This window comes from Diabrotica virgifera, chromosome 6 (genome assembly GCF_917563875.1).
Source record: "Diabrotica virgifera virgifera chromosome 6, PGI_DIABVI_V3a".
Taxonomy (NCBI): domain Eukaryota; kingdom Metazoa; phylum Arthropoda; class Insecta; order Coleoptera; family Chrysomelidae; genus Diabrotica; species Diabrotica virgifera.
Window position 1 is genome coordinate 168,660,900 of NC_065448.1, and position 13,230 is coordinate 168,674,129.

The 13,230-nt window shown below is 33.9% G+C and overlaps 1 protein-coding gene across 5 annotated transcripts in view; it reads right to left on the reverse strand.

Moving 5' to 3' along the window:
- The window catches only part of LOC114328362 (glycogen synthase kinase-3 beta), a 202,857-nt gene that overhangs the window by 11,804 nt on the left and 177,823 nt on the right, over positions 1-13,230 (reverse strand). For all 5 annotated transcript variants that reach the window (XM_028277201.2, XM_028277197.2, XM_028277200.2 and 2 more), the window contains one exon: positions 4,842-5,028. In XM_028277201.2, the coding sequence (XP_028133002.1) occupies positions 4,842-5,028 (187 nt within the window). The remainder of the gene's footprint in view (positions 1-4,841; positions 5,029-13,230) is intronic.

Genomic DNA, 13,230 nt, shown 5'->3' on the forward strand with positions numbered 1-13,230 from the left:
CTTGCTTGTTTAACATATTTTGTTCAATTCTACCAAATATAAATATTTTAGAACAAATAGAAAAAAAGATAGAGCTACTTTTAATAATGCTGTTAGAAATATTAGATTGATTAAATGGCTACAACGACCTCAGCGCACTTTCATGCGCCGAACAGTGACGAGTAGTTCAGTAGGCGAATTCTATAATTTTCGTTATTATCGCGAAAGCTAAGCTAAACGATAGCGAAGTTGATTTATGTCCATATTCTATAAGGTTAGTTTTCGCTTTCGCTTCGTTATCATAGCTGCATACGATAATATATGAGTTTAAACGACGTATAAATAAATAATTATGGCAACATTGCAAATATATGTACAGGAAGTAAAAAAAAGAAGAAGTAAAGAAAGAAGAAGAGCAACTAGCGAGTTACATGACGTATATAACCTTATAACCACAAGTTTGATTGAATTATTTCCTTGAATCACTATATTTTTATTATATAGGTGTATTATCAACAAAGAACACAGAATTCTTGTGGAATCAACAACGAACAACCCGCTTAGCGCTTGCGTTTGTGTACCACGTGAAAATGATCGACCAATCACTATCGAAAGCGAAACGAAACGCAAGCCAAAAGTTATCGCTTTCGCTTTGTAATCGGCTTCGTGATCTGCTTCTCCGATTCATCCCGAATGAGCTTACAGAATAGCAAACCGTCGGATCAGAGTTGCCAACCCCAGCACAGAGCAAAACTGGTAGATATACTTGTAGAAAACTGTAAATATCAAATTAAAAAACAGTAACTATGGAGACCTGTAAGAAGGAGTGGAAACGCAATGCATCGTTTGTGGGCTAACTTTTCAACCTCTAATTCAACTTTCAGAAATCGCCGCTAGAGGCGCAAGTGTTCGAATAGGTGCTACAAATACATTAGCTCTTATGGACTTATTTATTATTTAACTCATTTTATTATTGTTTTTATCGTAATTAGACATTAATTTATTGGTGGATTGTAGCTGAATGTGTTTTATGCCAAAAATAAATTATTTTAACCTTATAACATATCGACGTGTGGTAAAAAGTGTATTCTTTTTATACCATTGTAGATGGAGATGTGACATCAAATTTAAATTTGTCATTACTTTAATATGAGGACAGCTTATTTTGAAGCGGAAATATTTTGTCACATTATCTAACTGCCACATTTATATACCAATGGTATTTCAACTGCAAATTAATTTGTTAATATCTTTGTAACTGATATCAAAAAGTTTGTTAGTTGAAAAAATTGAACTTAACTGTACGTAATTGTTTTTAAAAAGTTATTTAAATAATTTGAAGTTTATTGATCAATTTTTTTTAAATTATTCTTTTTATCAAAATTTAAAATGCTTTTTCTTTTGAACACTTCATTTATCTATATTCTGAAAGCTTACCTATCAGATGTTTAAATTTAGTTAATAAAGTATATGTAAATTAACTACAGACGACAGTCTGACTTTTATAAAATTAATGTTAATTTTTGTGAAATATTTTGTCTCAAAAAATGCATTGTTTCGACAGAAAAACTTTCAAGATCCTCGTATTATTATCACTATAATTTTCAGGTTAAAATAAAAACCAATAATAGGTAATACACAAATTTTATTTACACCGAAGGAAATAACATACAAACGAATAGGTATAATCCATGAACGTTATAAATAACATAAAGACAAATATTTATAAAAAGTCTTTATTAACTTCGTTAAGTTCCCTTTTGAATTTTTTATCGGAACGATAACTCGATATAAATCCTGGTACGAAGCAATTTCTTTTGGTGTAAGCTTTCTTGGCACTCATATTTAAATAATATTAACCATCAAAACCAGTAATCTTATATTAACTACGAATAATTAATTATTTTCGAAATTTTCACATTCACTCCAATGCAAAACTAGCATCTATCTCTACGCCACCGCCGCCCTAGCGAGAAACCAAGCAAACAGGCAAAATCGTGTACAAAAATTTCAAGGTCGTCCTATCTCGATTCCTCTCCTCTGTGTAGGTCTCCATAACAGTAACTCTACCATAGAGGTATATATTAACATAGAGTGAGCCTACTCTCCGCGCTTCCTGACGACAAGATCTCATGGACTGGTTTGCGGCATCTCTTTCTAACACATTGTATCGAGAATCTGTGATGACATTCAGTGTGAGTATAGGCACGGAAGGGGAGGACAACTGTAGCAGCTTTACTATGCCTAAGAGTGAAACAGCACTAATCCAAATAAAAAAGATGGTGTCGTCACTTCGCTCTGAATGACACTCTCTCTATGCTAATATATAACTCTATGAACTCTACATCTCTATCTTCTATGACACTTGACAGCCCAAAAAAGAAGAAAAAATGACAGATGGTAGGAAATTTTGTTATATGTCAAAATAAAGCTGGCGAAAACAACAAATACATCTCCATCTTCTGACACTTGACAGCCCAAAAAAGAAGAAGAAATGACACATGACAGGTTATTTTGTTATATGTCAAAATAAAGTTGGCGAAAACAACAAAAACTATTTTAGTTTTATTTAAAAAATATAATACATAGTTTATAGAAACATAAAACAACATAACTGAAACTTCTAAAAAAAAATAATTAAAAAATCTTTATTCTAGTCTAGTCATAGGAAGAAGACGCATCTCCTGGCTGAGGAACCTTAGAGAATGGTTTAACTGTAGTTCATTACAACTATTCAGAGCAGCAGCCAACAAAGTGACCATAGCCATTATGATATCCAACCTCCGATAGGAGAGGGAACTTTAAGAAGAAGAAGTCTAGATCAAAATATATCTTCTCTAGGAGAAAACATGAGAAACAAGTTTTATTTAACTAATACAGTTCTATACAAAAAAGCAACTGTAAGTTCTAAATCTAAATAAAAAAATAACTATACATTTTCTAGAAATTTCATTTTGTTCAAGTCACTTTTTGTTCAACTCTACATCTCTATCTTCTATGACACTTGACAGCCCAAAAAAGAAGAAAAAATGACAGATGGTAGGAAATTTTGTTATATGTCAAAATAAAGCTGGCGAAAACAACAAATACATCTCCATCTTCTGACACTTGACAGCCCAAAAAAGAAGAAGAAATGACAGATGACAGGTTATTTTGTTATATGTCAAAATAAAGTTGGCGAAAACAACAAAAACTATTTTAGTTTTATTTAAAAAATATAATACATAGTTTATAGAAACATAAAACAACATAACTGAAACTTCTAAAAAAAAATAATTAAAAAATCTTTATTCTAGTCTAGTCATAGGAAGAAGACGCATCTCCTGGCTGAGGAACCTTAGAGAATGGTTTAACTGTAGTTCATTACAACTATTCAGAGCAGCAGCCAACAAAGTGACCATAGCCATTATGATATCCAACCTCCGATAGGAGAGGGAACTTTAAGAAGAAGAAGTCTAGATCAAAATATATCTTCTCTAGGAGAAAACATGAGAAACAAGTTTTATTTAACTAATACAGTTCTATACAAAAAAGCAACTGTAAGTTCTAAATCTAAATAAAAAAATAACTATACATTTTCTAGAAATTTCATTTTGTTCAAGTCACTTTTTTGTGCTTAACAGAACTTAGCAACTAGCATCTTAAATAAAAAACTGTAGATTTTGATGCCTAAACTAAAAACTGAGAGAATTTACAGAAAACTGTAGATCTACAGTTAAAACTGTAGGGTTGGCTACATTGCGTCGGATAACGAACGTAATTGTTTCGCGTTGATCTTATAGAATCGGTCCACAGTAGGCATGTAATACATGCCAACGACCTGTACGACACTTTACTCGTCATCGCGCTCGACCGCAAAGGGTTAATATTAAAAGAAGAGTACTGCATGGATGCCTCTTGACACCCCTGCTTTTCAACGTTTACTCCGAAAGAATTTTCAGAAATGCACTTTCTGAAAAACAAAAAGGAATAATTGTGAACGGTGAAGACATGAATAATTTGCGATATGCGGACGATACAGGACTCCTAGCTTCTAGTCAAAAAGATATGCAAACACTACTTGATAGTGTCGTTGAGAGTTGTAGGGAGGCAGGTCTGGATCTGAACATACGGAAAACCAAAATACTCGTACAACTGAATATAAAACCGTCTAATATGTAAATAATACCAAACTTGAGCAAGTGGATAAAATTGTTTACCTTGGACTGCAATTAAATTGTAATGCAGAAAGTCACGGCGAAATTAGATCTACGATAGAGAAGGCCAGAGCTGCTTTTATACGGATGTCAAAGGTGTTATGTAACAGAGACCTCAAATTGGCATTGAGGATCCGCCCACTACACAGCTACATGTTCTCAGTCTTACTTTATGGTGTCGAGTCCCGGACTGTGAATAAAATCGATCTAAATCGCGTTGAGGCTTTCAACATATGGTGCTATAGAAGAATTTTAAAAGTTTCCTGGGTGGAGAAGATTCGAAACTCCACAATACTAGAACGTCTCAGCAAGATTACTGAGATTGTAAAAAGCATCAAGCAGAGAAAGCTGGAGTCTTTCAGACATGTAATGAGATGTCCCAAGTATAGGTTGCTGCAAAATATTATGCAAGGAAAAATAGCTGGCAAACGCAGTCCAGGACGAAGAAGAACCTCATGGTTGAAGAACTTGCAATATTGGTATTGTGTTGATACAAGCATGATATTTAATGATATTTAGGGTGACAGTGAATAAAATTAAGATAGCTATGATAGTAACCAACGTTCTGAAGGGACATGGTTCATGAAGAAGTAGGTCAAAATCGACGCGGTTGTTAGGGTCGATAAAATGGTTTTTGTTATTGGTAATGTCTTACGTACAACTTACCGTGTTCAGTAAAATTAAACAAAGGGGGTAGCTCATTTCCGTTAGGCAGGCGAGTATTTGGTTCTCTCAATTCGTTGAAGAAATTATGTGCACAAGCCTGAAGTGGAGTAATTCGTGATGAGGGTGTGTATTCTAGCAGCTTTGATACCAGCTCAATAGCTTCTGGTGGAGTTCGTGCTCTAAATACCTAAAAATGTAATATGGTTAAAAATAATTCAAAATTGTCTACAGATCTACATTTTTGTGGGTATCTTTCTACAAAACAATGTAAAATAGTGTATATTCGAACAATACATTACAGAGTCTAAAAAGAATCAGTGCATGATGCGCATGAATACCTTAATATATTTATTTGTCAATAAGATTAAAATTAGTAATATAACAATAATTAATAAACTGTATTCATTGTGACTGATAATTAGCTTGGAAGAGTTTTTAATACCAATATGTAGAATTTCGATTGCTGTAAAGCAAGAACATGCCTCATTACTATGTATCTGTTTAGCAGTGGTATTTGCTATAATTAGCAAGTTTACTGGTGATGTCTAGTTAATGTCATCCCAAGTAAATGACGCTATATAACGTATCGGCTTTGTTGACGGTGTATGATTAAGAAACATGTCTCTCTCTCTCTCTCTCTCTCTCTCTCTCTGAATCTGTCGTCAATCTGACAATCTGATGAATCTCAATAAAGCGAAACAGATCACAGTGAGAACGAAGACCAGATCTTTAGAGACAGACATAATAGACCACCCTCCATAAAATCAATTACAGAAGAATTAAGTACATAAATTGAGGCCACGAGAGCCAGATTGGCCTAACTGATTTTAACATTACTTTACATAATCAAAGAAAATGACCAGAAGCTAACAATGTCCGATTGTTTTAGTAGTTTTATGTTAACCAAGAATCATTATTAGTCAACATACAATTACTAAAACAATCGGACATTGATAGCTTCTGATCATTTTCTTTGATTATCATCATCATTCTCTTTGCCTTATCCCTATGCGGGGTCGGCTTCCCTAATTGCATTTCTCCATACAATTCTATCTTGGGTCATATCAATATTAATCCCCTTTACCAACATGTCCTGCCTAATCGTCTCCCCCACGTCTTCTTTGGTCTTCCTCTCCTACTCCTTCCAGGAATCTGCACTTCAGCAATTCTTCGTATTGGGTGATTAGCGTATCGACGCTGAACATGACTAAACCATCTCAACCTATGCTCTCTCATTTTGGCATCAATTGGTGCCACACCTAGACTTCCCCTAATATACTCATTTTTAATTTTATCCTTTTTTGTCACTCCACTCATCCATCTAAGCATTCTCATTTCCGCCACATGCATTCGTTGTTCCTCCTTCTTTTTCACTGCCCAACATTCAGTTCCGTACATCATAGCCGGTCTTATGGCTGTTTTATAGAATTTTCCCTTCAACTTCATTGGAATTTTCCTGTCACACAGCACACCACTCGCTTCCTTCCACTTCATCCACTCAGCCCTAATTATACAGCATGCATCTCCATCTATTTCTCCATTACTCTGTAATACCGATCCCAGGTACTTAAAACTATTGCTTTTTACAATCAGTTCACCATCCAAAGATATCATTTTATTTGTAGTAACTCCATCTTTAAATGAACATTGCAAATACTCTGTCTTTATCCTACTAAGTTTTAAACCTTTTTCCTCTAGGTGCGAAAAGTAATCCTAGTTCCTCTCCCCATCGTAATTCTTCTTTTAAATTCCAGAATAATAGTGTAGTTAGTTTAGTTAGAATAGGTTACACATTTGCTCTGGCTGAATGGGCACATGAGCCCGACGGCCAAAAAAAAACCTTTTTCCTCCAGAGCTTGTCTCCACTGTTCCAGAAGCACCATGGAATGTTACCCTGTAGTTTCGCTGTTATCTGGTCCAAAACTAATGAGAATAAATACGGACTAAGCACCGAGCCTTGGTGCAATCCTACTTTCACATGAAATTTATCAGTCTCTCCCACACCTGTCCTAACATTAGTCGTTACTCCCTCATACATATCCCTCACAACCTTTACATATTCACCAGGGACTCCTTTCTGATTGAGTGCCCTCCACAGAATCTCTCGAGGAACTTTATCATATGCTTTCTCAAGATCAATGAATACCATATGAGCGTTTGTTTCTTTACTCCTGAATTTTTCCATCAACTGCCTTATAATGAAAATTGCATCTGTTGTTGATCTGCCCTGCATAAAGCCAAATTGATTCTCGGATATTTCGGTCTCTTCACGTATCCGTCTATCAATTACTCTTTCCCATATTTTCACGGTGTGGCTAAGCAGTTTTATAGCCCTGTAGTTTGTACATTATTGTACATCTATCATTGTTTTTGTTGACAGGTACTAGTATACTGCTTCTCCATTCATCTGGCATTTGTTCAACTTCCATAATTCTATTAAATAAACCTGCTAGCGACCTTGTTCCTGTCTCTCCCAATGCTCTCCATACTTCCATAGGAATATCATCTGGTCCTACCGCTTTTCCTTTCTTTATTTTTTGAAGCGGTTGAGCCACTTCCTCGTTTGTTATTTTGGTGACCATGCATTGCTGCTACTGTCTCCGTTGACTCTACAGGCTGTCTGTCAAATTCTTCATTTAATAAGCTGTTAAAGTACTTTCTCCATCTCTTTTTGACATCCTTTTCGTGAACTAGTATTTTATTATTTTCATCTCGGATACATCTAATCTGACTAAAATCTTTTGCTTTCTTTGCTCTCTGTTTGGCTATTTTATATATCTTCGTTTCGCCTTCCCTGGTATCAAGTTGATCGTATAGGTTTGAATACGCTTCTGCTTTGGCTTTTGCTACTGCTACTTTCGCTTCCTTTTTCGCCACCATATAGTTTTGAAGATCTGTGTCAGATTTGGTTTCTTGCCACTTTTTATATAATTTTCCCTTCTCTTTTATTTTTCCTTGTACTTCGTTTGACCACCACCAAGTCTCTTTATCCTCAAACTTTTTTCCTGACGTTTTCCCAAGTTTTCTCTCTAATACTACCGGCCATTTTTCTCCAAATTGTATTAGGGCTTCCTCTCATGTTCCAACATATTTTGTCTACTATTCTTTCCCTGAATAGACCTTCTTTCTCATCTTTTAGCATCCACCACTTGATTTTTTGTGGTCCTCTCCAATATTTTGGTTTAGCTTCACTTTTTACTTCAATGTCCAGAACAAGCAGCTTATGTTGTTGCGTTGATTGATAAATACGGATATACAGTATATTTATCAGTCAACGGTTGTTGGCTGACTGTCTCACTAGGCATTTTCTTTGATTATGTAAATAATCAATCAATGTAAATAATAATTTAATAAAGTAATATTAAAATCAGTTAAACCACTCTGGCTCTCATGGCCTCAATTTATTTCTGGAACATATTTATATGTATTTCCTAATATTTTTTGTACCCAAGTGTTGTATATTTATCATTATATTTTAATTTAAGTTAAGTAAGCTTACCAAAAAAGAGTTTTCTTGTTCAAAAACGTTCGAGAACGCCGTGGACCTTGAAGATTTTTGAACTGATAAACTAAAGCGCGTAAAAAGTTGCCAATCAAGCAAGCGCAAAGCTTCTTTATATAATTTGGAATTTCAAATGTCTATGTAATAGAATACTCTTTTTCTAACTATTATATATTTTAAATTTTAAAATAACATCAGCTACTACTGGTATTTAAAATTAAATACTAATTCTATTGTTTGTTTAAGTTTAAGTGTCAAACTACCAATAATTTGTGGGTCAACTGACATACAATGCTAGAAGCTTTTTCTGGATTTTAGCCTCGAACACGAAGCCAACCGTTTCAGGCTAAAACAATCCAGAAAAAGCTTCTTTTTTCGCGTTTGTTTCGTCAATTATCCGTATGATGCTAAAATATTATTAGCAATTTCTATTAGAACCTACTTAAGATTATCATTTTTATATTGGGCTTCGTGAATTTTCTGGAATAAAAGTATTATCTACCCAATCCATAAAAAGTGCGACAAATTCCGCCGTCAAAACTATAGAGGAATCTCATTGCCGTGTTGTGGATATAAAATATTTACCAGTATACTTTTAATCATAGACAACATAATAATTTGTTCAAAACAAAAAAAAAACAGAGAAGAGAAGATCATCGGAGAATACACGCAGGTTTTAGATAAGATCAACCATCGACCACTGTTCACGGTTGAGCAAGCATGCGCACTAAGCACAGCCTGGGAACATACAGTGATTAAAACAGACGGATTGACACCAATACTTTTTACTTTAGTATTGGAATGTGTACTTATTAGTTAGAAAATCGTCAGAAGGTAGAAACAACAAACCTATCAATAAATCAGTCCAATTGGCAGTGATATATAGTCCAGAGAAATAAAGTTTTTGTCGGGACACTTGAGCAGTCAGGTTGCAAATGAGGTTTTTGGGTACTATATACCTAGTATTCTTTTTCTCATGATCATCTTTCAGTGCGTCACAGTTTTTCGATTTCTTTCTAACGCATTAAATTGTATGTGACAGAAAAAAGGCAAGTCCGTGATTACAGACATTTACAACATTTATTCTAGTTATTCTAGTTGTCGATAGATGGCGCCATAATAAAAAAAAATAATTTTTTTTAATTAGATAATAATATTACAAATATAATCTGTATAATTTATAAGACTATACAAATCAAAGAAAATACCATTTTATAAATGCAAGAAACACATTTGATTTGTTTCTATTCCAAATTGAAAATAAAATGTGACAACTGTCAGATTTAACTAAAATGTCATGTTAGAATAAATGTCACAAATGTGTATTATCACGGACTTACCCTTTTTCCTATCATTTGTTACGCACTGAAAAATGCTCATGAAAAGGACAATACATTATACATACAAAAATGCCCGTCACAGCTCGGACGAGAATTTTAGTTATTAACAAATAAGGGTCAAAAATGGCAGTTTTTTCGTTTAAATAGCTACAGGCAAATATAGGGTTACTAAATATCTTATTCGGAGTATTCATCTGTTAGTAGGTGAGCAAAGGTTTAAAATGTCAGTTTTTTAATTTTGGTCCGATCATTTGTTGCTTCGCTAATTGCAAGATAAGACTAAAATTATGAAAATAAAAAATTTGCTATAACTTTTGCGAAAATGAATTTAAGAGTTTCATATTGCATGAAAAGTTGAGACAACCAGTACATATCATGCCCAAAAAATTTCAAGACGATTCGTCAATTAGTTTAAATTTTATTCAATTTGTTTATCCCAAAGAGGGATCAGATTATTCAGAAAAATATAATGATACAGTTATTCTGTTATATATTGTCAAAGTGTTTAAAAAAATCAATAAAACGTCATTTTTATCATTTCGAACAATTTTTACTAAAGTAGAGTCATTTTTGGCTTAAAAATAATTTGAATAGTTTTGTTAATATTGACAGTAGAGTACATCTACTTTGGTATATCAAAAGCTGGTATTTTTACACGAACTTTCAAAAAAAAAACTTTTGGCCTAGGTTAAATATATCCAACATTCCGATTTCGGGTAATTATGATTCCACGTGTTCATTTCTATTTCATTTGTTAAAAGTTACAGAGTAGGGCTGATTAACTCAAAAATCTGTAAACCGCGTGGACATTTTTAAAAGAAAAGCATTGAGGCAAATACTAAGACCTAGAAATGAGAACAATAGGTGGCGAATCAGATACAATTATGAAATATCCACCTACAGCGTCTTCAGTGGGAGGATGGAGAGGTTTGTTGAGGGAGGCTAGGGCTCGAATTGGGATGTAGAGCCATATGATAGAGGATGAAATCTACAGGAATATTTTTTAATTTTTAATGCACATATCTTCCCTAGCTAGGTTACTTTTGGATTTTTAGCTAAATATTTTTTTAATTCATATCTAGCAGTTCTTGTAGTGCATTTTGGTTTTCCAACATGAGAGAATCAGATTTGCCTATTAAGAAAGCCCTCCCCAAGTGATTTCATTTGGTTTCAACAATGAAATTTCAATTTCTGCTGACTTGACCTCACTTGTTGCACATTGACTACATTTTACTATATTTTCTTCCATTTGATCAGATTTCCTAGCATAACTATCATAGCAATAATTTCTTATGCAAATGTTACAAACCATATCATCTTTTTTTATAATAAAAACATTTTTTTATGGAGCACATTTTGCAATGTTTACCATTTGACCTCTATTCGTTTGAATAATAATTGATTAATTAAATGAATTTTATGTATCTGGTGATAGATACAGCTCCAGCTCCAGCTCAATCAATACGGAAAATGAAGTAAGGCGTCAAGTTACACAAGCTAAAAGTAGCAGACAGTTTAACAGTTTTGGCAAGTATTCCAGTGTTTTGGCCAGTTCAGTCTCATCCGCGTATCTAATATTATCTATAACTGTACCATTAAGAGTAACACTTTGTTGTCTTTCATAAATGCTTGCTGCATTAAACATTAAGCGCCGCGCTAGTAGACACACGGGTACCTAATTTCTAGGCTTGGGCTAATCCGACCCGTTTTCACCTGTGACTTTTAAATCTGTCATGTCATGTGACTGTAATGAAACTATTCAAAATAATTGTTTTTCTATACAAAAATACGTTAATTAATACGATTGTTACAATGCTTTAACAAAAAACTTTATTCAAACACCAAAAATATTACAATACTGTAAAACTTTTACAACTTTAATACCATGACAACTATAAACTTCAATACAGCAATCTGTCAACTTTCTGTTTATATTGGTTTCTATACATTTTTTGACGTTCTAGACGTCACTGTACATAAAAGTAAACAATGCAACAAGTGAAGGGTCCAGGACTCTATTAACTCAATGTACCTGTGTGTCTAGTAGCGTGACGGTTACTGTGTAAAATACATGAAGCGAATTAACGCAATTCTGCAATTCTATCTCTGTAAGTAGATATGCATATCAAAATAAATACAGATTTGAAGTTTTGCAGTCCATACAGGTTGAAGGTTTACATTGTTTAAGATACTCAACTGATTTTTTTTAATTCTAACAGCGGCTTACTCTGCGAATGCAAAAACACGGTAAATTACCGATATTTTGCTTTGCATTACAGATATCGGAAAAAGTTATTTAAACAAGTTGTTCCAAATATTATTCTAATCCCACATACCAAATTTCATCACAAAATTCGCACTTTTAGTTTTTTCATTATTTGTAGTCAGGATCCTAAAATCAGCAGAGGAGGCTGCTGGCCGAAAAATCTCACTTGCCCGATCTCCGGGCAGCGTGTGCGTTAAGCGATCTGCAGCTCTAAGGAGACCGGGTCTCCTTAAACCATCCTTAAACGCTGCTGGGCTACGCGGAGCATTAGCAAGTGAGATTTTCCGGTCAGCACAGCCTCCTCTGCGATTTTAGGATCCCGACTACAAATAATGAAAAAACTAAAAGTGCGAATTTTGTGCTGAAATTTGATATGTGGGGTTAGAATATTATTTGGAACAACTTGTTCAAATAATTTTTTGCGATATTTCTATAACGCGAAGCAAAATAGCAAAGTAAACAAAACAGTGTAGCGTGTGTAAAAAATTTATGGGGAGGCTAAGCCTCCCTTGCCTCCTCTGACCAGCCGCCACTGGTAACCTATGCCTAACTGTAACCTTATAAGACTCATAACAAAACATTAAATTTGAAAAGATGATGGTTTCGGTATGTAAGAGTATTTTACATAGTGGCAAGCCTGTCTACGAGTATAGAAAAAAAATGTAGGCACTAAATTCCAAGAAATCGTTATAACGATTCTGCGTTATTCTTAGTAAGAGATGAAATTATTGTATCAACTATAAATTAAGTGATACACTCTGAAATGTCAGATCCGAGCAATTCACATAATTCGTCCTGGCTAAACGGATAAAAGCATTATCGTTAACAATATGTACATGTAGAGTCTTGTAAAGTAAAATGTGAAAAACATTATCGATACATAATTAGAGGTATTGGCCTCTCTAGTTGGCTAAAAGACTATACCTATACCCTAGTGTCATTTAGTGACTTCATTCTGAACTTAACCTAAAAACTCTATTCAGTCACTACCCTATGTAATGTATTACCTGTCCAAGTAAAAAAATTTGACATTTTTATAAAACTAAAGTACTTATTGACATAACGAGTAAATAATAAAACATATACAGTGACATCAAATATACAAGTGGATCGAAGACTAGATAGTTCTGTTATTACATAGACATTTAAATTAATTCATGCTTTATGAAAATTCTTTAGTTTATTAGTTTAAAAGTCTTCTACTTCTGCTGAAGATGACAAAATGATAAAGAATCGACGAAGATGAACCGGTTATGATGAATGTTCGTAACCTAATGGCAA